Genomic DNA, 25,546 nt, shown 5'->3' with positions numbered 1-25,546 from the left:
CGTGCCAATAACTTTACAAAGGCCAAGTTACGAGATGACAAAAGGCACAAAGACCAAGTTACGAGATGACAAAAGGCACACATGAGACCATCTAGAAGAAGCATCTATTAGAACCATAAAGTATATAAATGAGCCACTAGGTGGGTCAATAGGTCCACAAATATACCCATGATATGTTGTGTTTTACACGAGTGGTATAGTGTTTTACCTTTTAGCTAGATGTATTATTGTTTGAGACTTGCATTAGTTTAAAAAAGGTAAATTTAATTTTTGAATTCTTAAATTTGTGTAATTATAACTAAAGTTAGAAGTACATTAAACACCTTTCTGTATAACCATTAAAGAGGCATTTCCTGTTTTTTTTTAGATTCATGTCCTATTTATAAACAATATGTTTAGGTATGTTCTTAGCTTGCTAATCTTATATAGTGTTCTTAGCCTTCTAGGATGCTCATTTTCTATGTTATACATAGAAGCCATTTATTTATTAACCTAACTATGCATCGAGAAGAATTTTCTAACAATTAAGTTTAGATAAACATGTTTGTTAGTGAAAATCATTAGTTATTGGATTGAGGCATTGTAGTGAGCATCGTTGAAAGGTTAGTAAATAAGCCAAATGAATTAGAAAGATATTCAGAAGTATCAGAAAGATATTCAAAAGTATCATTGTCATTATCTATTTGACTAATACGGGCTTCCGTTTGAGATGACTCACACGTTATAATGTCATGATGTCTTGATCGAGTTTCTATGTTAGTACCCGATCACAAAAAAGGTGCTCAAACGTTTGGCCTGATATAGGATATATTAATGATTTTTCTACATGGTGGTATGATTAATTCTTAAATACCAAATCTTTTCCTGAATCTATTGACGTGTTAAACTTGAGTGCTAACATTATGTGGCAAATTTGGAAAGGTAGGAATAGTTTGTTGTTTAATCAGGAAAGGTTAGAATCAGAAAATATGGTCTATGGTCTTTAGATTAATGTTTGAGTATGAAGAATATAAAGAATTACTAACAAAAAGTCTTTCGTCATGTTCCTCTAGAAATTATCCTGTGATTAAATTAACAACTTTGTAAGGTGACATTTTATTGTTTACAGATGCAGGATTGCAGAATGATGATGGAAGGGCACGTATTTGTATTGCGGCTTTGGATAGCCTTGTCACTTGCTTCATGCCCATGGAGCCCCAATCCAGTTTGTTGGGAAAGTCATGACTGCTGAAGCGATTGCTATTAGGAAAACTCTTGAATATGCTATTAGTAAAGGATGGAAGAGAGTGAAGATTTTATCATGCTAAAAATGTTGTTGATATGATTCAAAAACGAGCAACGACTACTTGGGAGATAGAAGTGTTGTGTGAAGATATTTGGAAGCTTTCAAGCATGTTCAATCATGTAGAATTTATATATATTTCTAGATAGGTTAGCTAGATACTCTAAGGAAATCTCTTGGGAGAAGTTCTTTCCAAGTTGGATCATCCAGGATGCAAGGGATATGTTTAAACTATGTATCTCGTTGATGCAATAATAAAAGAGAATCTATTTCGGAGAAAAAAAATTCATATAAAATCTACTCTTTGTTGCATGTTCTGCTTCTATTTTGTACTTTTTTATACTTCTCCAAATAGACATTTTAAGATTTGAAGTAAATACATGATCCTTCTATACATTATTTTGACTATATTTTTATGCTTTCTCCCATAAGTTGGTGGGGTAGATGTGTCTTCTATTAGACTATTTTGTGCTCGATCCATGATGAAAGAATATTGATTGTATTGAAGTGTTAACCTAATAAGGGAATACATGTGAGATATATATAGGGGATATAGGAAGGAGTACTAATCCTAATAGGACTAGGATTAAGGAGTACTAATCCTAATAGGACTAGGATTAGTACACAGTAAATACTAATATTATTTAATACTATTTATTTAATACTATCTGTTATTATCCCCCCCCTCAAGCTGAACTGAGCGGAAGCGAACGGAAGCTTGGAACTGAGGTAATCGTGATGTCGGCTCGGGAGAGGCTTGGTGAGAATATCAGCCGGTTGTTCTTCAGTGGGTATATACTACACAGTCATGGTGCCGGCCTGAACTTCATCGCGAACAAAGAGACAATCGGTATCAACATGCTTCATTCTGGTGTGTAGGACGGAATTCTTGGCCACACAGATGGTTGATTTGTTGTCACAATAGAGAGCAGGAACAGTGTGAGTGGCACGGAGTTCGCGAAGAATATATGTGACCCACATGGTCTCAGCAGCAAAAAGAGCAAGGGCGCGGTATTCAGCTTCAGTCGAGGACCGAGAGACCTTGGGTTGTTTTTTTGTACACCAGGAGATCAAGTTCGGCCCCAAAAAAACGAGAAACCCCGATGTAGATTTTCTGTCACTTTTATCATTCGCCCAATCTGAATCTGAGAAACCCCGAAGCTCCAAGTCCCCAGGTCGAATGAGTAAACCACGACCAAGAGTGCCAAAAATGTACCTGAGAATGTGTTTTAGACAATGGTAATCATATTCACTTGGTTGATGCATGCGCTGAGCAACTCGGTTGACAGCAAACTGGATGTCAGGAGGGGTAATGGCCAGATACTGTAGAGCCCCAACGAGGCTGCGGAAGTGGGTGATATCGGCAAAGGGGGTGTCGGCTCCATTCGTAGACGAAGAGACTGCCATCGGTGTTGGTTGACTGGTGCATTTTTCCAGTCCAGCTTTCTGCAACAGATCTCGAACATATTTTGACTGATGAAGAAACAAGCCGCTGCCTGTCCGAGAAACCTCCATTCCCAGAAAATAATGTAACGGGCCAAGGTCCTTCATTTTGAAGGTAGTATGCATATCTCGAGTGACATCCTGAATGAGAGCTGCAGTAGAGCCTGTAATAATGATATCATCTACATAGACAAGAAGAATGACTGTACCGTGTGATGAATGTCGAGTAAACAGACTCGTGTCGTGTACGCAACACGTGAAGCCGAGTCCCTGGAGGAACATTTTCAGACGTGTGTACCAAGAACGGGGGGCTTGCTTGAGCCCATACAGAGACTTCTGGAGTTTGCAAACATGTTGAGGGAAGCGGGGATCAACATATCCCGGTGGTTGCGTCATGTAGATAGTTTCATCAAGCATGCCATGAAGAAAAGCATTGGAAACATCCAACTGATTAATGAGCCAATTGTTGCGCACAGCGAGTGACAGTACCAGGTGAATGGTTTCCTGCCGAATAACAGGACTAAATGTCTCGGAGTAATCAAGCCCATACTCCTGATTGTAGCCTTTAGCAATCAAACGAGCCTTGTACCTGGAAATACTGCCATCTGCATTGTGTTTAATTTTGTACACCTATTTACATCCCACAAGGTGCCGCCCATGGGGCTTAGGTACAAGAACCCAAGTTTTCTGATCAGTCAAAGCCTTAAAATCGCCATCCATAGCATGACGCCAATAAGCATTTTTGAGGCAACAGAGTAGGTTGTTGGTTCACTATCGGGAAAGGGGTGTATTTGGTAGTATGGTAGCCTGAAAGGTTTTGGGTTTAAAGATACCGGCTTTGCCACGGGTTAACATGGGATGAGTATTGGGGGGTGGCACCGGCGGTGGTGATTCGGGGGTGGCCGGGAAGGACCCAAAATGGATCGGGCTGGAGATGTTGTGGGTATGGGGTGGTTCGAGTTGGTTGTTAGTGTGGGTGATGGTTGCGGGTGTATTGTGGGTGACGGTCGAAGGGGTTATGAGGGGTGGTTGGGTAGTGGGTGGAGGTGTGGGGGAAGGTGGTGAGGGAGCCTGTGAGTATGTTGGAAAAAGGGGAAGGACGTCAATGAATGATGTATTTGTGGAGGAGGAAATAGACTCGTAGGGAAACTCATTTTCGACAAATTTGACATGACGAGATATGTAGACTTTATGAGTTTGTGGGTCAAGACAGCGATAACCCTTGGAGGTAGGATGATAGCCCAAAAAAATACAAGGATGGGATCGGGGTTGTAATTTGTGAGTAATATGAGGGCGTAGCCAAGGGTAGGCAAGACACCCAAAGACGCGGAGGTTGGTATAATTGGGAAGTTCTTGGTAAAGGAGTTGATAGGGTGATTTGTTGGAGAGAGTGTGACTGGGCATTCTGTTAATGAGGTAGTTTGTGGTGGCTAGAGCTTCTACCCAGAAGGAGACAGGGAGATGAGATTGATGTAGAAGAGTAACCACCGTTTCAATGAGATGGCGATGCTTACGCTCAGCCACCCCATTCTGTTCGGGAGTGTATGGAAAGGAGGTTTGATGTATAATTCCCAGGGATTGCAGAAACTGGCCAAAGATGTTATTTACATATTCCTTTCCATTGTCACTTCGAAAAAGTTTAATATGAGAATTGAATTGTGTTTTGACCATTTTTTCAAAAGTGACAAAGGTGGTGTATGCCTGTGATTTGTGTTTTAGTGGGTACAACCAAGTGTATTTTGTAAAATCATCCACAAAACAAATATAATAGCGAAAACCAACAAATGAAGGAACAACAGTAGGACCCCATAGGTCAGAATGAATAAGTAGAAAAGGTGTAGTTGTACGCTTCTCACATAAAGTAAAAGGTAATTTATGAGATTTAGCAATTGAACAAGAATCACAATTGTTTACATGAATGGAAGAAAAACCTAATTGAGACATTAAATAATTTATTATTTGAGTAGACGGGTGACCCAGACGACTGTGCCACAACAGACTGTGGCCATCAGCCGAAAGAGCCACCGAAGCCACAGGAACACTTTCTGAAACTTGGTGGGCAGACGAACTTGTGCCAGGAAGAACGTACAGACCATGATCACAGGGGCCCTGAAAAATCACCCTCTGGGTAGTATTGTCTAGGATCTGAAAATCATTAGAGGTGAACAAGAGTGAGAAATTATTGTCTTTTGTGAATTGGTGAACTGAAAGGAGATTGGTTTTAATAGAAGGGACGTGGGTAAGGTTACCTAGGTGAAAGATAGCGATGGGGGTTTTAATGGTACCCGTGCCAGTGTGAGAAATATTAAGGGACTCACCGTTGCCAACAGTAATACCATTGGAGCCATGATATGGATTTGGAGCGTTAAGCTTGGATAGATCAGAAGTAACGTGCATGTTGGCCCCAGTATCCAACAGTCATTCAGAGGAAGGGCCAGCTCGAGATGCATAATTGGCACGGTTATCACTATTTCGGCTCTCCTCATATCGAAACCAACAACGAACAGATGTGTGTCCTGTTTTATGACAGATTTGACAAGTTGGACGATCCCGCTCGTAAGTGCCCTGCCCGCCACTGAAAGATGACTGTCCGCCGCTGCCGAAGGAGTGCAGGCTGTTGTTGCTGTCGTGCTGCTGACCGTCGTACGGCGGACGACTGCCCTGCCGACCGCCGCGCCTGCGGCCTCCGCTGTTTCTGTCGTAGTCGCCGTGGCTCCCCTGCCAGCCGCCACCACGCCCCCCGCGATAGTTCTGGCTTGCGGTGAGGGCGGTGGCCGGCTCCATAACAGCGGCTTCTCGGAGAAGAAGTTTGCTCTCCAAATCCACGTTGATTTCTTCACTTTTTAGCCACGAGGAGAGAGTAGCCAGGTCAACGGGCGTTGGACTGATGCGAACCGCCTGTTTAATGAAGGAGTAAGCTGATGGGAGCCCCCGAACAACGCACATGACAAGATATTTTTCGGGAATGATTTCATTCACGGTGTCGAGGGCTGTGATGATGGTGGAGACCTCGTCTAAATACTCCGCCATAGTTTTCGTGCCTTTGGTAATTGTGTGGAGACGATTACGCAATTGAAAAATATGAGAGTGGGAAATTGATGCATAGCGTGTTGCAAGGGCCGTCCACAGGGCTGAAGCAGTTGTGTAGGATCGGACATGTTTCTGAACCGTGGGAGAGATGGCCGCAATCAAACATGATCGGATTTGGCCATCCACTGCTTTCCAGGCGGCATGGGCCGGATTGGTTTTTTCTGATTTGTCCGTGGCGGTGATGACTGCCGGCGGCGGTTCTGTGCTTCCATCAACGTATTTGAGAAGGTAATTGGCCTCAAGGGCTGTAAGAACGGTGATTCTCCATGTAGGGTAATTTATGTCTGATAATTTTTCGAGAATCAGGGCATGAAGATGTCTGAGAAGGAGTTTAACGCCAGAAGGAAGTGAATCGAGAGGATCCACCTCGGTTGTCATGGCTGCCGCCGCCCAAGAGAAGAAAGGGAACGATCGGTGCCCTAAAGAGAGAAAAAAGAAAAAACTAGAGAAAAGAAGATCTAGGTTTTCTGGCTCTGATACCATGAAAAAATATTGATTGTATTGAAGTGTTAACCTAATAAGGAAATACATGGGAGATATATATAGGGGATATAGGAAGGAGTACTAATCCTAATAGGACTAGGATTAAGGAATACTAATCCTAATAGGACTAGGATTAATACACAGTAAATACTAATATTATTTAATACTATTTATTTAATACTATCTGTTATTACATCAGATATGCTCCTTTAAATTGGATTTGGTAACATATACTTGATCCTTTAATTTCAGCCTCTTACTATCTATTTCAACACAGCCTGCAGATTAAAAAAATGGCCAATGCCTTCTAAACCTTTGACATGTGAATATCGTATCTGTTTTAGCTTTTAATTAAATCCAAACCACCTTGAAAGAGGGATCTGCCGACACACATGATTAGTTAACTTAGTTCTTATTTGCATTTTTTAGGTACCCTGTCAAGCAGAGTTAGAAGTTCTATAATAGTTTCGACTTGGAGTTGCTTCCTAATACAGGCATACACATCTTCTGTGAAACTAACTTTCCCTCTGATAGCTATCACCATTTTCGGATTTATAATTGGTGATTTTAAAGTGTATTTTATATTTTTGGGTACAGTTAAAACGAGTCTAATACAGACACAGAAGTATAAACTTTCTAACATGTGCAGTGCTATGGCCTATGAGCTTCATTTATCAACTCTTGGTGTCTGTAACGCTAGCTTTACTATCTGCACGGAACAGTACTTATGAATCAAATAATATACTAACTTTTACCTGTCATTTTAAATTGATGAAGATATTAATTTGACATATATCGGCTAGAAGGTATTTGCATTTAAATGATTACTGATGAAATGTATTTGTATCTTAGATTATCTATGCAACGAGGTTGTACATTTTCTAGCTGTTCAAAATGTCTTTTCATTCTTCATTTTAAGTACAATTACTTCACTGAAGTCTTCTTTCTCCAATGGCAAATAATATGCATCATATAAGACCTCTCTTCCAAGTTTATAGAGATATATTTGATTTGCATATTTGCTACATCAAACTGTGGTGATAATTCATAAAATGTATTCGCTTATTTAGATTTCGCACTTGAAAATCAAACGTCAATTGCCTACGTTTCTAAATGTAAAATGTTGGAATTCTGATTGTGCAGGTCTCAGACCTTGTGTAGTGTTGCACGAAGTCTACAAACACCACTCAAGGTTCTTTTACTTTCAAGACGAAGGGAAAAAAATTGTCTGCTAGTTTAATTAGGCACTATTTCTGTTTTTTATTTTGAGTATGTAAAATGCATATATCACCTATGAAAGTGTTCTCCAATATAACTTTTAAGTACTTACTTAGCATATTTCTGCATCAATAGAGTACGAGTGCTTATAATTTGTTTATCTTCAAGCATCATCTACTCCATACTCTAAAATAGTAGATACCTAGAAAAGGATGATTTCAAATTTGTGGTATTTTATCCAAACTAATAATATACCTATAAATACAAAAATAGAATAAAAGTGAGAATATAATAAACAACTCTTTTATGAATTTGAAGAAGATTTTGCAGAACCCTAAATCCTTCCGATTTTGTGTTCACGTAGCTATGGCGAAGAACAGAAACAAGAAGAAAAACGGCCTAGCTGCCATGGATGTCTCCACTGACCAGACGGTCATGGATGCCCAAGCGATGGATACTTTAGAATCAGCTGCTCCAAAACCACATTCAGGTGGATCACTTAGAAAGACGAAGGGAGTACAAATGAAAATGACGAAGAATGTCAGGAAAAAGAAGGCCATGGCAAAGGCTATTTCAAAAAGTGAGAAATTGGAGGAAAGAATCACTAGGAGTGAAAGCAAGATAGAGAGAACTAAAAATGCCAAACAGTTATACGAATGAATGGCTGAATGATATATTTTTTCCCTTTTCTGATTACTTATGAATGAAATGATTTTGGTTTGTTTAAAAAAAGAAGAAGAAGATTTCGCACATTAATTGGGTCTTGTAAATATTTCAATAGTCTCTCTTCCATCATTTTAACAACAGATCTTATATTATCCGTTATTTCTTGAGTAATACGTAGATTCAATGATGAAAAATCGCTAGAAAATTGTTGATCAAGTTGGATATCTCTAGCAATTCTCTTAGATTTTATAATTGAAGAGTGATTTAGAGTTTATCAAACCCTAAATGTGATTTCAATTACATACAATAATTGTGAATGATTTAAACAAAAATAACATCATAAAATAAATCTTAAAAAACGGATAAAAATACATATCTTAATAAAAGAAATTGTGTGATTATCTTTTTTAAAATATATTATCCAATTCTTCAAAGAAAAAGACCACAAAGAAGGACCACATAGAAGTGGACTTTGAAATGGAGAAGAATTGAAATATGAAAATAAGAGAGAGAGAAAAAGAATATTTCTTTTTTTAAACATAAGAGAAAGAATTAATTGAAAAATGCATAATTAAGTTGAGATAAAATAGAAAGTACAATCTTTTTTAAAATAATGAAATTTTGATATTTTTACTAATATTTCTAAAGTATGAAATTTTTACTAATTAAATTAAAATTTTTAATTATTTTGCTAATTTTCCCAGAAGTTAAGGGCTCTAGAGGGCTGTCATGGCCCCAACTCCCTTCAAATCAACCCAAACTCTGAGCTAAATGATCTTAATGAGACAAATTCAATCCGATAAGAATTGTCTCAAAATTTTATCTAGAAATTTAAAAATCACACATTATAGATGTGATTATTGTAGCTTACAATAATTTAAAAATATTTTTCAATCAAATTCTATTGTGATTTGATGATATCTCACTTATCAGGAATGATAAGTCATTTCTAGATTTACCTTTTTATAAAATTTCAAAAGATTTCATCTTGATATTTGAGAGAAATCAATATTCTATCACTATATTTACCTTTATATAAATTTTTAGAAGATTCCATCTCGACATTTGAGAGAAATCAACCAATACAATTTTATGAAATTTTGATACTTTTCGATACTGACTTTATATATTTATATGCTGAATTATATCGTGAACTAAAAATTTGTAAGTTAAGTTTTGAACTAAATTTTTTGAAATTCAGCTAGATAATTGCAGTTTACTGAAATTATCCATTTATTTAGTTGATTTATTCTTTCAAAATTACCAATTCTATAATTGGTATCCCTATTATCCTTTTGTAATACTAATTTAATTAAATAAAAAATGAGTATTAAAGTTAGTAGCAGCGGAGAATATAGAATAGTCCAACTAATAATAATATCGTTAAATTATACCTATACGCTATACTTTTTTTAAATTTTTTAAATATTTCGTACTTGCTTTTAAAAAGGCAATTATGCTTGCAACTTGCAAGTCACCATTCAAAAGACATCAACTTGCAATTATTCCACTGTCGGGTCTTTTTTTTTTCCGAGTTATTCTTTACATTTCATATTAAAAATTTCATATCTTCTTAATTATATATTATTATTATAATTATAAATTTTATGTTTTTAAAAATTTATGCTAATTTTTTATTGTATATTTATTTAATAATCGCTTGAAGTCAAGCTTTCAATAAATGAATATAATCAATTTATTTTGACTAATCAAGTTGATCAACGAATATTAATTAACCATTTAGTTTCATATGTTGATTAAATTCTTACTTTTAAGATTAGTAACTCTTAAAGGTAATATATATATATATATATATATATATATATATATATAAAGAGAGAGAAACTGACGGAGTAGACAGTTTCTATTTTACGTGGTAATAAAAATTTATTAATAAATTGAATAATTTTACTATTCTTTGTTAATATTATTAGCCTCTTTTAAAAATATTTTTAGAATCGTATTAATTATATGAATAAAATGAATTTTTTAATTAATTCTATCTTAATTATATTAAGTGATTAAATAATAATATATAACAAATACTTTTAATAAATATGTCTATTTAATATAAGACGAAATAGTATAATATGACGGAGACTAGAAAAGTGATAAATTATTTTTTTTGAAATTTTATTACTTTCTCCGTTTAAAAAAGAATGAACTAGTTTGACTTAAAACAAAATTTAAAAAAAAAAGATTTTTTAATCTTATGGTTCTAAATTAAAGTTATGTAAAATGTACCAAAATATCATTTAATTTGTGGTCTAAACATACCATGTGAAAAACTTCAGTTAAATATTGCCAAAAAGAAAAATGATATTTTTTAATAGATTAAAAAGAAAATTGAGTAGTTTTTTTTTGAAAATTAATACATAGATAAAATGATAAATTCATCAAGTAAATTAGAATATTATTTTCTTAATAGGTGTACAAGCGAAAAATATACAAATATAAAGAGAAAGTGGAACATTGATTTTTTTTATTACCTATCATGTGTTGGAAACCTACATTGAAACATCAACTAAATCTAGATCCCGCTCGGCAAGATGTGACTTTTTAATTTTTTATTTAAGGATAAAAGATTCCGGTCAATACAAACACAAAAAATAAATATTAAAAAGAACACTGCAATTGAGGCAAGAGACCATTCAAAAGGCACTCATAAAGAGGAAGACTTGAGTGGAGTCAACACCCATCACTATGCATTTCATATTTAGCAATTGAAGTCTGTTGTTTGTTGGAAGAAGAATCAGAAAAAATGGCGAACGTAGCAGTGGAATTTCTGGTTGAGAACTTGATGCAGTTGCTGCGGGACAACGTAGAGCTAATTAGTGGAGTTAAAGAGGCTGCTGAGAGTCTACTTCAAGATCTAAATGATTTCAATGCTTTTCTTAAGCAAGCTGCCAAGTGTCACATCAACGAGAACGAAGTCCTCAGAGAACTTGTTAAGAAAATAAGAACAGTCGTTAACTCTGCTGAAGATGCTATTGATAAATTTGTTATTGAAGCTAAGCTACACAAGGATAAGGGTGTCACCAGAGTATTAGATCTTCCCCATTATAAAAGAGTCAAAGAGGTAGCTGGTGAGATCAAAGCTATACGAAACAAAGTCAGAGAGATCCGACAGACTGATGCCATTGGACTTCAGGCCCTTCAAGATGATGATTTATCTGCTAGAGGTTCCGAAGAAAGAAAGGTATCACATCCTAAACACTTTTTTTTTTTGAAAAAAAATTGGGGAAATAAATTAGTGAGCAATCTAGTTACAAAGATCAATAAAATCGTGTCCTATTAACTTGATTTCATCTCGTATTTATGACTTCGACTTTGAATGTGCATTACTAGACACTTAAACTAGTTTAAAATTGAATTAGTAGACACACTCGTCCTATGTGGTCAAAATACATGTACAACGCCATATAGGATAGACGTCATGTAATATGCATCAATCGACTTTATATAAGTTGATTAATCTGCTAGTTGTCATCTGAATCCAAGTTATAGGATATGTTGATGTATAGTGCCTTTAATCAGAGTACATGTATGTATGTATGTATGTGTCACTCTTGATAAATGTAACTCTTCTATCTGTCTATTATATTATATTGACTTGTTTAGATATCTAATATTTATCTTGGCTATATTAATCTAAAGCCTCCAGTGGTAGAGGAAGATGACGTGGTTGGATTTGACGAAGAAGCAGATATTGTAATCAACCGCCTTCTTGGAGAATCGAATCATCTAGAAGTTGTTCCAGTTGTTGGTATGCCTGGTCTCGGCAAAACGACCCTAGCAAATAAGATTTACAAGCATCCTAAAATCGGGTATGAGTTTTTTACTCGTATTTGGGTTTATGTGTCTCAATCATACAGGAGAAGAGAATTATTTCTCAACATCATCAGCAAATTCACTCGAAATACAAAACAATATCATGGGATGTGTGAGGAGGATTTGGCTGATGAAATACAAGAATTCTTGGGAAAGGGAGGAAAATACTTGGTTGTGTTGGATGACGTATGGTCGGATGAAGCTTGGGAACGTATCAAGATAGCATTCCCAAATAACAACAAACCGAATCGAGTATTGTTGACCACTCGAGATTCCAAAGTGGCTAAACAATGCAATCCCATACCTCATGATCTAAAATTTCTGACTGAAGATGAAAGTTGGATATTACTGGAGAAGAAGGTTTTTCACAAGGACAAATGTCCTCCTGAATTGGTACTATCTGGAAAGAGCATAGCAAAAAAATGCAAGGGACTACCACTTGCGATTGTTGTTATTGCAGGAGCACTAATAGGGAAAGGCAAGACACCAAGAGAGTGGAAACAAGTGGATGATAGTGTTAGTGAACACCTCATAAATAGAGACCACCCTGAGAATTGTAACAAACTGGTGCAAATGAGTTATGATCGTTTACCTTACGACTTGAAAGCATGCTTTTTATATTGTAGTGCATTTCCTGGAGGCTTTCAAATCCCTGCTTGGAAGTTAATCCGTTTGTGGATTGCGGAAGGATTCATACAGTATAAAGGCCATTTATCTCTTGAGTGTAAAGGAGAGGACAACTTGAATGATCTCATCAATAGGAATCTAGTGATGGTAATGGAAAGAACTTCTGATGGTCAAATCAAAACATGTCGTCTTCATGACATGTTGCACGAGTTTTGCAGGCAAGAAGCTATGAAGGAAGAAAATCTTTTCCAAGAAATAAAGTTAGGATCTGAGCAATATTTTCCTGGAAAACGAGAACTATCCACCTACCGTCGCTTATGCATCCATTCCTCAGTTTTGGATTTTTTCTCTACGAAACCTTCAGCTGAACATGTCAGGTCATTCTTATCTTTTTCTTCGAAAAAGATTGAGATGCCATCTGCTGACATCCCAACCATACCCAAAGGCTTTCCGTTGCTAAGGGTTTTGGATGTAGAATCAATCAACTTCAGTCGCTTTTCCAGGGAGTTTTACCAGTTATATCATTTGAGGTATGTTGCTTTTTCATCTGACTCAATCAAGATTCTTCCTAAACTCATGGGAGAACTTTGGAACATCCAAACCATCATAATTAACACGCAACAACGCACTCTTGATATTCAAGCAAACATATGGAATATGGAACGACTAAGGCATCTGCACACTAACTCTTCCGCTAAGTTGCCTGTCCCTGTTGCTCCAAAAAATAGTAAGGTTACATTGGTAAATCAAAGCCTGCAAACTCTCTCCACCATAGCTCCCGAAAGCTGCACCGAGGAAGTGTTTGCGAGGACTCCAAACCTGAAAAAGCTGGGCATCCGTGGGAAAATATCAGTGCTTCTTGATAATAAGTCTGCTGCGTCGTTAAAAAATGTGAAGAGGCTAGAATACCTTGAAAACTTGAAGCTGATAAATGATAGTAGCATTCAAACAAGTAAGTTACGCCTTCCACCTGCATACATATTTCCAACAAAGTTGAGGAAGCTGACTTTATTAGACACGTGGTTGGAGTGGAAAGATATGTCTATATTGGGTCAGTTGGAACACCTTGAAGTCCTGAAGATGAAAGAAAATGGGTTTTCGGGAGAGTCCTGGGAGTCTACTGGTGGTTTTTGTTCCCTACTGGTGTTGTGGATTGAAAGGACAAACTTAGTTTCATGGAAAGCATCAGCTGATGATTTTCCAAGACTTAAGCATCTCGTTCTCATCTGCTGTGATAATCTTAAGGAAGTCCCCATCGCCCTAGCTGATATACGCAGTTTCCAAGTCATGATGTTGCAAAATTCCACCAAAACAGCAGCAATATCTGCACGTCAAATACAAGCCAAAAAAGACAATCAAACTCAACAAGGGACTAAAAACATTGCCTTCAAGCTTTCCATATTCCCTCCTGATCTCTGATTGTGTGCACTTCTCCTTCACAGGTCAGTTTCATATAATTAGATAGCAGAACTGACAAATCACAATCTTTTTTGACATTCAAAGTAGTACTCCCTCCGTCCATCTTTACTTGTCCATTATATTATTTCCGGATCCAACAATACTTGTCAAATTTACAAAAGCAATGAATGTTTATGGCTATTTTACCCTTGCTATTAAATACTATGTATTTTTCAATACTCATATTATTTATTGCTTTTTAATCTCTGTATCAAGCCAATAGTGGACAATTATTGTTGGACAGAGGAAGTATTAGTCATCATCGGATGTTGCATAGCCCTTCCTTTGACAAGCTTTATCAATTAGTAATGTGACACAGATGTTTAAAAATTACCTACTCTTTATGTTTTTCTTCTTTTGCAATTATGTATTTCCCCTTTGGTTCGTTCCACATTTGTTGCTGAACCTGCGGCTTGCAATAAACATGTATTAGATCACACCTTTCTTGGCAGAGTTTCATACAACAATGTATTATATTTAGAAAATGAAAGCTGATTTTTTCTTATTGGTGCAGGTCCTCAATGAATCACATTGCATGAGGGCTGGTACCCTAGCTTGGATAAAGAAACAGCCTATATCTATCTAGTGTTTCATAATTCTTGAGTCAATGTCAGTTTTTCATGGTTGTTGTCTTCTTGATTGTGGCCATAGCCTGTATGTTCTTGATTTTGTGGTATGTTAATCTGTATGAACAATGTATTTTGTACTTACAATAAGAGTTGATCTATTGTGTAGTCTTTGGCTTCAGAGCTGTCACTTGTGTAATATTGTAAAAAATTATATCCATGGAGTAACTAGGCTTGGATATTGTTTCGTTTGGAAGTTTGGAGGTAGTATTATGAAAATACTTTCTCCTATACCTTCACCCGGTCAAATTGGACGGTACTCTTAACTCTAAGCAGAGGTGGATCCAAGATTACGCTTGTGCGTTCTTATTGAGGTGTTTATCGGGCTATTGGTAAAATATTTGTGCTAAAAAATTCAGCTTATTCATTTTTAACTATACTAAACCGCGAACCGAATCATTGAAGTTCTTGAGTTCCAAGTATTGAGTTCTGTCTATGGTTATTGAAAATCTTGCATTAAGTCATTCACGATCATAATTTAGCATGAATCATATTTTAAGAAGTCTTTATACAAATATTTTTTAATTTTTCTTTAAGACTTAAACTTCGAGTTGAGTAAAGAGTAAGAACAAAATTTATTTGTTAAAAAATTATACGGGAACTAAGTATTTCCAAGAGTTAAAATGTTCACATTTAAGTAAGAATGGAAACATTGATTTCCAAGAAAACTTTTAAGCTAAGTTTTGAGTAATCATCTCAAATTAAAGAAAAGGTTTTGTTTCAAAAATATATGAGCTGAGTATATTTTGGGAGTAGTATTGAGCACTGATATGAAACGAGTTCAGATATCTCAAGTCTCCATAAACCATGTAGTCATCATGGGTAGAAAGGATCATACTTTTTAGATGATTCCTTAGTGCTTTTTAGCATAGACTAGTGGATCTACTTAGTTAAGGTGTTCTATATGACGACAAAGTATATGACAGTTCTACCAGCGTGGACAAGACGTTCTATCATCACTTAGGCTCATAGTGATGGTTGTCCATTAGAGAAACTCCACAACAATATTTTGTATTTTCATATACAAACAGAGTTTATTTTATATCCTTGTAATACACTGAGTATATTGTTGTAATCATTCAAAATTTATTAAATATAAATTTATAAAATGATTCAGATTATATTGAATTCATAAATATATTAATCCAAATAAATATTGTGGATTGATATAATTGAGTTAAATATTTAAGTCCAATAAATATGGATTTAATTAAGTATAAATTAATTGATTTGGGCTACATTGGTGAACCCAATTTGTTAAACCCAATCTCATCTCATTCCAGAGCCCATCTTGGCGCCACGTGTGCAGATGATGTGGCATGCCAAGTCAAATAAGAAAACCAATAAAATCAGGACATGTGTCAAAGATGACAAGCCCGCTCCATAAAGCCCAAATGCCATGTCACTTAAATCTGATTGACAGAACGGAATCCTATCCCAATAGCAACTCCTCTATTCTAAAACTATAAATAGGGGTCCTCATAATTCAGAAGACAAAAAATTCTAAACAAGAAGCTAGAGAAACTCCGTGGTACAAATGTCATTTAATTCTCTACACTGTCATTTAATTCTCTACAAAGCTACAAGTTTAAGAATTCAAGCATTCAAGTTCAAGAACGATCAAGATCAAGACCACTGAATTCAAGAACAAGTCGAAGCCCTTGAATTCAAATAAAAGTCAAGATCAAGATAAAGTTCAAGTTCAAGTTCATCATAGATTCAAGAACAAGATTTAAAGCCCTTGAATTTATATTTGAAAAGGCGAATTCAGAGGAATTATAGAGATTGTAACACTCGCATTTGAAATAATAAAATTGATTGTTGCTATAATTTTCCGTTCTTGATTATTGTTTTCTCGACGCGAATGTTATTGTCTACAAATTCTGGCACGCCAAGTGGGACAATCTATACCTCTCATCTCAACTTTTCAAACATCAAAGAATATCGAGATGACTTCCATGAACAACAACTCTCGATCAACCTCCTCTAAGGTCACTAGCTCCAAGTTCTCTACTGAAGTTGAAGACATCCTTGGAGTTACCTTTGGAAGTTTTGGAGTTGTTGCAAGAAGCAAGACTGCTACACTAGGGCAACAAACGCTTCAAGTGTCGTCTGCATCAACCCCTGTTTTTGGGTCTTCGACTCCAAAAGGAGCAAGTTCCTCCACAAATGCTCTAGAATGAGAAAGTAGTGTTGCTGAAAAGATCAAGAAGACATTGACTCTACTTGAGCAATCTGGTCCAAGAACTCTACCACAAGGGAGAAGTGTGACTCAACTTGTGAATTATCTCCATGTATATCGCGTAACGTGAGTCCACTGAAAATTAACTTACATGAAAATCCATGTTCCTCTCCCGCATCTCCGATGATCATACAAACGATGGTGAGTGCTGCTTTCTCTCCTGAGAAACAATTCGTAAATCTGACGAAGTTGGTTGAAGGATTGACGAAGCATGTACAACACCAAGAGTCTCGAATTGACAAGTTGATGGACAGGATAGAAGGACTTTTAGATGGTGATGCGAACCATGCACCTGGAAAGGGCATTGAAGTTCAAGAAATCAAAGATCCTGCTAAGAAAGCCTCGTTTGTTAAACAGATGCCAGTTTCTTCTGAAGGAATGATCCCACTCGATTGCTTGAAGGAATTTATTGAAGGCACTATCAAAGATAAGTATGAAGTCTCCACCAAGTCTTCTCATATGTATGCTAACCCATACACTGCTAGGATTGATAACTTTAATATGCCCGTTGGTTATCAACCTCCCAAATTTCAACAATTTGAGGGAAAAGGAAATCTAAAACAACATATCGCGCACTTCGTGGAGACATGTAATAATGCTGGAACATATGGAGACTATCTTGTCAAACAATTTGTCTGCTCTCTAAAAGGAAATGCCTTTGATTGGTACACGGATCTCGAATCTAACTCTATTGATAGTTGGGAGCAACTAGAATATGAGTTTCTCAATCGCTTCTATAGCACAAGGCGCACAATGAGAATGGTAGAACTCACGAATACTCACCAAAAGAAGGATCAATCGATCATAGATTTCATAAATCGATGGAGGAACGCGAGCCTAAATTGCAAGGATAGGCTCAGTGAAGCTTTTGCAATTGAAATGTGTATTCAAGGAATGCACTGGGAGCTTCTTTACATCTTGCAAGGAATAAAACCAAAATCTTTCGAGGATTTAGCTACTCGCGCTCATGATATGGAGTTGAGCATGTCATCCGCCGGAAAATATATGACTATTGTCCATGATCCTCGCAAAGGAAGGGACAAACAGGAACCCAAGAGATGGAGCAAGTTTCTACCCAGAAATGACAACAAAGAATCCATGAGTGTAAATGTGTCACCTGCAAAGTTCACCACGAATGAGGGCGTAAAACAAAATGTGAGAATGACTTTCCAAGCTCGTTCAAATCAAAAGTCGACGCTAAAGGAGATGCAAGGAAAAAAGTATCTTTTCTTGGATTCTGACGTTTCTGAAATTTTTGATGAATTGCTTGAGTTAAAGATCATTGACTTGCCAGAGATGAAGCGACCCGATGAAGCTGGAAAAACTGATGACCCAAATTATTGCAAGTATCACGGACTTGTGAGTCATCCTCTTGAAAAATGTTTTGTCTTTAAGGATAGAGTGATGCGATTGGTTAACGAAAATAAAATTATCCTTGATGATGAGAAGGCTAGTTCTAACCAGATCTCTATCACATTTGGGTCATTAGATGGTGATTAGGGTTGGATTCTTGTAACTACGCGAAGACGCAACAAGTCAAGCTTACGAAAAGAATTATCCGAGCAACCGGTTAGATGAAAAATGATGAAGAAATCAGAGAAGTAAAAATCAAGCAAGCGTCCTAAAAGGGCAAAGGTTGAACTGCATCACTACCAAAAACCTCGACGTCTTGTGACTCTAGAGGAATTCTTGCCAAACTCGTTCGACACAAAGTCTACTCAAGGCAATGTAGAGGCATCATGTTTCGATGTGGATAAAGAACAAACAATGAAGGTGCCTCCTACTGTAAAAGAAGGAACAACGAGTAAATCCTCACCAAAAGTGTCTCCTAGGGAAGAAGAAAAAGAAACAAGGGAAATCTCAGAAATGATGTCTCTTTCATCTTCTGAAAAATCTATTGAACTTTCTTCCCAAGAAGCACATGTCTGTGATACTAAAATCACATTTACATATAACGATCTTCTATTTGGTGAAACACTACACAATCGTCCTTTGTATATGGTGGGTCATGTGCTAGAGAAGAAGATAAATAAAATCTTAATAGATGAAGAATCTGGAGTCAACATTTTGCCTATCCACACATTGAAGGAACTTGACATCACGACTGGGGAACTTAGTGAAAGTCGTCTGTTGATACAAGGATTTAATCACGGCGGGCAGAGGTCCATAGGCTCTATTAAATTAGAGATCCACATGGGGGATTTGCGATCAAGCGCATGGATGCATGTGATTGACGTAAAGACATCATACAACATATTACTTGGCAGGACTTGGGTACATGAGAATAGAATTGTCTCATCTTCTTACTATCAATGTTTGAAATATCTTGAAGGTGGAATTAAAAGAAAGATAGTTGCAGATGATAATCCTTTCACCGAAGTGGAGACAAACTTTACGGATGCGAAATTCTATTTGAGAAGTTATGTTGTTAAAGGGGTCAAATCCAATGACGTCAAATCAATCAAGATTGGTAAGATCATAAGAAAAAGAATTGATGCGGCTATCGAAAAGGTGAAAATTGATTCTAAAGACTCTTGTCCCATTCTTAATGAAGGAAAGATCCTGTCTTCAAAGAAGAAGCATACTTCTAAGTTTTGCTATGTTCCAAAAGCGACAAAAAACAAGGTCAACCATCTAACCTTGAAGAAAATGCATTAAGAGGGATAACACTTCCTATCAGACGGATTGATGCAATAAAATTGTCTTCTAAGTTTCTAGAAAAGTCAGTCGCTTAAGATCAAGTGCTAGATATGACTCTCTCTACAAAACGCACAAGAGAAGGTTTTGATCCCAATGCCTACAAGTTATTTGTGAAGGCAGGATACAACCCTAGTGAGCCATCAGCGCTAGGGAAACTCCCATCAAAAGATACAACTTGGAAAGCGCGTGAAGGCCTAGGTTATAGAAAACCGCCGCCAATTCACATTTCCATAAGAAGGGCCAGTAATAATCATAAAACTTTTGAAGATGATGTCACTGCTCCCAATAAAAGGCCTTCCGTCTTTGATCAACTTGGTGAAGCGACAACAAGAATTTCTGTGTTTGAGAGGTAGCTCCTCTGAAGAAGAATGACAATAACATGAGAAGTTATTTAAAAGTTACAACGCCTACTTCACATTTGATTCAAAAGGATTTCTTAAGTTTGATTCCTTCTAGTATGAGGCGACGAGTGGAACTTATAGTTTCCTGTAAAGAGGAACTCAAGGCAAAGGTTCATACTGTGGTTTACACCAAAGAGAGCGAGGAAGATGAAGAAAGTTTAGGTTCCTCAAATCATGTTACAATCCAAAATGAGTATGTTTCTTTGCCTCAAAAGAAGATTGAGGAAGAGGTAGAAGATATTGTCTCGTGTTGTCATATATCAGTCAATGACAATATCATGTGGAAGAGGAAGATGCTAAAGATTCTCCACCAGAACTTGAAGAAGGAGTAAAGATCACAATAGATCCTTTGAAGGAAGTTAACCTTGACACTGATGAAGATCCGAAGCCAACTTACTTGAGTGCGTTTCTAGAAATTGATGAAGAAGTCACTTACATGAATATACTCAAAGAATATAGAGATGTATTTACTTGGAGTTATAAAGAAATACCTGGATTGAATCCTAGAGTAGCGGTCCATCAATTGGCAGTCAAAAATGGTTCTCGTTCAGTTAAACAAGATCAAAGACATTTTAGAACAGACTTGATTCCGTTGATAGAAAATGAAGTTAACAAACTCATTGATGCAGGATTTATTCGTGGTCAAATATCCTACATGGATTTCAAGTATTGTTCCTATGAGGAAGCATAATGGTCAAATTCGAGTTTGCGTTGACTTTAGAGATCTCAATAATGCATGCCCTAAAGATGAGTTTCCTCTTTCCATTCCAGAGTTGATGACTGATGCCACCACTGGTTATGAGGCAATGTCGTTCATGGATGGTTCTTCTGGATATAATCAAACCCGCATGTCACCAAAAGATGAAGAACTCACTTCATTTTGCATGCCAAAAGGTATTTATTGCTACAAAGTTATGCCATTTTGTTTAAAGAATGTTGGCGCCACATATCAAAGGGCTATGGAAAATATCTTTGACGACTTGCTCCATAAAAATATTGAATGTTATGTTGATGATTTGATAGTAAAGTCGAGTAAGAGGGGTGATCATTTGAAAGACTTAAGGATGGTGTTTGAGTTACTCCGAAGATATTAATTAAGGATGAATTCATTGAAATGTGCCTTCGGAGTTACTTCTGACAAGTTCCTTGCCTTTATTGTTAGACATCGAGGAATTGAAATTGATCAAGCCAAAGTCGATACAATATCAAAGATGCCTGAACCTCGAGATATTCATGAGTTAAAAAGTCTCCAAGGAAAGTTAGCCTACTTGAGAAGGTTCATCTCAAATCTAGCGGGGAGATGTCAACCATTTAGTCATCTCATGAAGAAAGGTGCTCCTTTTAATTGGGACCAAACATGTAGCTAAGTCTTTAAAAGTATCAAATCGTATCTAGCGAAACCTCCGATTTTGGCAGCCCCTATACTTGGAAAACCATTGATACTCTACATTGCAGCACAAGAAAGGTCTGTAGGAGCCCTATTAGCTCAAGAGAATAGTGAAGGCAAAGAAAATGCTCTTTATTACTTAAGTAGAATGATGACGCCAAATGAGCTAAATTATTCGCCAATTGAAAAGTTATGCTTGGCACTGGTCTTCTCAATTCAAAATATGAAGCATTATTTCAAGCTCATGTTGTCCGCATTATTTCTAGAGCAAATCCTATCAAGTTTGTTATGTCAAAACCTGTCCTTAGTGACCGACTAGCAAGATGGTACCTCCAATTTCAACAATTTGAGATTGTGTACATCCCTAAAAAATCCGTGAAGGGACAAGCACTAGCGGATTTCTTAGCAGACCATCCTATACCAAATGATTAGGAGTTAACTGATGAGTTTCCTGATGAAGATGTGATGTTAATTGAAGTTCAACCTCCTTGGAAAATGTACTTTGATGGGGCTGCACATCGCGACGGAGCTGGTGCTGGCGTGGTGTTCATCACTTCACAAAAAGAGATTCTACCATTCTTTTTTACTCTAAAACAATGTTGCTCCAATAATGTCGCTGAATATCAAACACTGATATTTGAACTTGATATGGACGTTGACATGAAACAATTATATTTACAGGTCTTTGGTGACTCTCAATTGGTGATTAATCAACTCTTAGGAAGTTATGAGGTAAAAAAGCCTGAATTGCGACCTTATCATGATTTTACTCAAAAGTTGATAAGATGGCTTGGGGATGTAGCCCTTCAACATGTGCGTCGAACAGAGAATAAGAAAGCTCATGCATTGGCTACTCTAGCTTCAACACTAACCCTTCCTGATCAAACGCAAGTAACTGTCTGTCAAAAATAAATAGTACCACCGTCAAATGAGGAAGAATATATTGAAAATAAGCTTGATCATATCGTCGCCATTGTTGAAGCTGCGAAGGAAGATTGGAGACAATCCATCATTGACTACATATGTTATGAGATACTTTCAGAAAATCCAAGAAGAAGAACTGACATACGTTGTCGTGCACCTCGTTTCCTTTACTACAAGGATACATTATATAGAAGATCATTTGAGGGTATGTTATTATGATGTTTAAGAGAGGAAGAAGCGATTCAAGCTCTGCAAGAAGCACACTCAGGAGTATGTGGATCACATCAATCTGTACGAAAATTTATTTGCACATAAAGAGGATGGGGTATTACTAGCCAACCATGGTGAAAGATTGCTCATATTACGCCAGAAAATGCGATGCTTGTCAATTTCATGCGAATTTCATTCATCAGCCATCCGAAGTATTGCACCCAACCATCGCATCTTGGCTATTTGACGCTTGGGGACTGGATATTGTAGGACCATTACCAAAGTCTTCTGGTGGACACTTGTACATCTTGGCTGCAACTGATTACTTTTCAAAATGGGCTGAAGTTGTCGCTCTTAAAGAGGTGAAGAAAGAGAATGATGCAAATTTTATCCGAGTAAATATTATCTAACGCTTTGGCATCCCTCACTATATAATAACATACAATGGAAAACCATTTGATAACAAGTTAATGAACAAGATTTGTGATCTTTTTGACTTTAAGCAGCGTAAATCTTCTATGTACCATGCTGCCCTAATGGTCTTGCTGAAGCATTCAATAAGACTTTATGCAACCTACTCAAGAAAGTTGTCTCCAAATCCAAATGGGATTGGCATGAAAGAATGGAAGAAGCTTTGTGGGCATATAGGACAACATATCGCACACCAACTCAAGCAACACCATATTCACTTGCTTTTGGAGTTGAAGCAGTCCTGCCACTCGAGCATTAAATACCCTCCTTAAGACTTGCTATTCAATAAGGACTCACTAAGGAAGATAATGCCCGATTGCGTCTTGCTGAGTTAGAAGCACTTGATGAAAAGAGGTTAGAAGCCCAACAAAACCTTGAATTTTATCAAGCTCGTCTATATCGTTCTTTTAATAAGAAGGTTCGCTTGAGGTGCTTTCAAGTTGGAGATCAAGTTGTCGCAGTAAGAAGACCAATCATTACATCGCACAAGTCTGGGGGCAAATTTACCTCAAAGTTGGATGGACCATATGTCTCACAAGAAGCATATTCAAATGGTGCTTACAAGTTTGTTGATGCTGATGGCTTAAGGATCGGTCTTATTAATGCCAAATTCCTAAAGAGATACTATCCTTGAAGTAAGATGATGCTCCTTAAGGTACGGGCCTAAATTGCATGTCACTCCTGGACCGCAAGAGTATAAAATGTATACGACACAACCACAAAAAAAAGAATAATCACTCAAATCCCCAGAATTACGTTGTGACTTGATCCTCTTTATTGAGGTACGTAGGCGCTTAGAACCATATTCTATGTTCTGTTGCATGAGTGTCAAAAAATAAAAATGTTCCCACTTAAATTCAAAGAGAAGTCAAAGCGATATGTATTTATGTTTTGTCTCATCAAACTTTAGACTTGTACGAAGTATTGACGGATCTATGAAAAGGGGAAACCCTTATAAAATATGAATCTCTTATTAGTACGGTGGAAGTCTTTAAATTACATCAAGTATGCAAATTAAAGTCTTTATATTCTTTCACTTTATTATTTGAAGTGTCCAAATTCTCTAAGTATACAGGTTGAAGTATTCAAATCCTCTAAGTATGAATTTAAGAATTCAAGTATGTACGTAGAAGTCTCCAAATGCGTATGTAATTGAATTTCATGCCTAAAGGTGCGTGACGTTTGTCCCTTTGCACCTTAAGATAGCTTTGTTGCGGATTATCCCTCAATAGATCTTTAAATTTCTATTTTTTAAGGTTTAAAAACTTGTCTCTTTGCACCTTAAGCTAGGCCTTTTCACGGGTGTATACTTAAAAGAATCTTTGTAAATTTTCATGTCTTACGGTGGACAATATTTGTCCCATTTCACCTTGAGTTGACCTTTTTACTGGTGTATATTTAAAAGGATCTTTAAATTTTTCATGCCTTAAGATGGACAATTTTGTCCCTTTACACCTTAATCTAGCTTTGTTGCGAATTTATCCTTCAACGGATTAAATTTCTATGCCTTAAGGTGGACAAACTTGCCCCTTTGCACCTTAAGCTAGAGTTCCCACGGATTTATCTTTAAAAGGATCCTTAAATTTTCATGTCTTAAGGTGGACAATATTTGTCCCTTTGCACCTTAAGCTGGTCTTTTCACGGCTTTATCCTGTCTCAAGTTGGTTAAGCATTCAGGACCTTGTAACACCTTGAGTTTATTTTCAAGGCGGGAGCGTTACACGGTATCTTATTAAAGTTTCAAGTTGGTCAAGCATTCGGTAACTTGTAACACCTTGAGTTTATTTTCAACGCGGGAGCGTTACACGATATTCTAGTAAGCTTCAAGTTGGTTAAACATTCGGGACCTTGTAACCCTTGAGTTTATTTTGAAGGCGGGAACATTACACGGTATCCTATTAAAGATTCAAGTTGGTTAAGCATTCAGGACCTTGTAACACCTTGAGTTTATTTTCAAGGCGGGAGCGTTACACGGTATCCCATTAAAGCTTCAAGTTGGTTAAGCATTCAGGACCTTGTAACACCTTGAATTTATTTTCAAGGCCGGAGCGTTACACGATATTATATTAAAGCTTCAAGTTGGTTAAACATTCGGAACCTTGTAACACCTTGAGTTTATTTTCAAGGGGGGAGTGTTACACAGTATTCTAGTAAAGCTTCAAGTTGGTTAAGCATTCAGGATCTTGTAACACCTTGAATTTATTTTTAAGGCGGGAGTGTTAGATGGTATTCTAGTAAAGCTTCAAGTTGGTTAAGAATTCCGAACTTTGTAACATCTTGAGTTTATTTACAAGGCAGGATCGTTACACGGTATTCTAGTAAAGCTTCAAGTTTGATAAGCATTCGAGATCTTGTAACACCTTGAGTTTATTTTCAAGGCGGGAGCGTTACATGGTATTCTAGAAAATCTTCAAGTTGATTTATCATTCGGGACCTTGTAACAACTTGAGTTTATTTTTCAAGGCGGAAGTGTTACACGGTATTCTA

General features: G+C 36.8%; 2 protein-coding genes across 2 annotated transcripts; both read left to right on the top strand.

Annotated features, from left to right (window-relative positions):
• The first annotated feature begins 10,666 nt into the window (after positions 1-10,666).
• Positions 10,667-14,832, top strand: LOC101243750 (NRC2). Its single transcript, XM_004248750.5, has 3 exons — positions 10,667-11,381; positions 11,840-14,082; positions 14,613-14,832. Exons 1-2 carry the CDS (start codon positions 10,944-10,946, stop codon positions 14,057-14,059), a joined length of 2,658 nt encoding a protein of 885 aa, XP_004248798.1. The 5' UTR covers positions 10,667-10,943; the 3' UTR covers positions 14,060-14,082; positions 14,613-14,832.
• Positions 14,833-21,949: 7,117 nt separating this feature from the next.
• Positions 21,950-23,693, top strand: LOC138338827 (uncharacterized). Its single transcript, XM_069289911.1, has 4 exons — positions 21,950-22,345; positions 22,792-22,983; positions 23,095-23,200; positions 23,350-23,693. The coding sequence occupies exons 1-4, from the start codon at positions 21,950-21,952 to the stop codon at positions 23,691-23,693; spliced, it is 1,038 nt and encodes a 345-aa protein (XP_069146012.1).
• The last annotated feature ends 1,853 nt before the right edge of the window (positions 23,694-25,546 follow it).

The sequence above is a fragment of the Solanum lycopersicum genome, chromosome 10 (assembly GCF_036512215.1).
Source record: "Solanum lycopersicum chromosome 10, SLM_r2.1".
Taxonomy (NCBI): domain Eukaryota; kingdom Viridiplantae; phylum Streptophyta; class Magnoliopsida; order Solanales; family Solanaceae; genus Solanum; species Solanum lycopersicum.
This window is presented reverse-complemented; position numbering and strand designations above follow the sequence as displayed.

Bases quoted from the DNA above. Each gene is read 5' to 3' on its own strand.
- LOC138338827 (XM_069289911.1), top strand. From the start codon at position 21,950: ATGTACTTTGATGGGGCTGCACATCGCGACGGAGCTGGTGCTGGCGTG. The intron at 22,346-22,791 runs GTAACTGTCTGT...TTCATTCATCAG, and splicing joins CCCTTCCTGATCAAACGCAA to CCATCCGAAGTATTGCACCC. The intron at 23,201-23,349 runs GCATGAAAGAAT...CTATTCAATAAG, and splicing joins TCCAAATCCAAATGGGATTG to GACTCACTAAGGAAGATAAT.
- LOC101243750 (XM_004248750.5), top strand. From the start codon at position 10,944: ATGGCGAACGTAGCAGTGGAATTTCTGGTTGAGAACTTGATGCAGTTG. The intron at 11,382-11,839 runs GTATCACATCCT...ATTAATCTAAAG, and splicing joins GAGGTTCCGAAGAAAGAAAG to CCTCCAGTGGTAGAGGAAGA.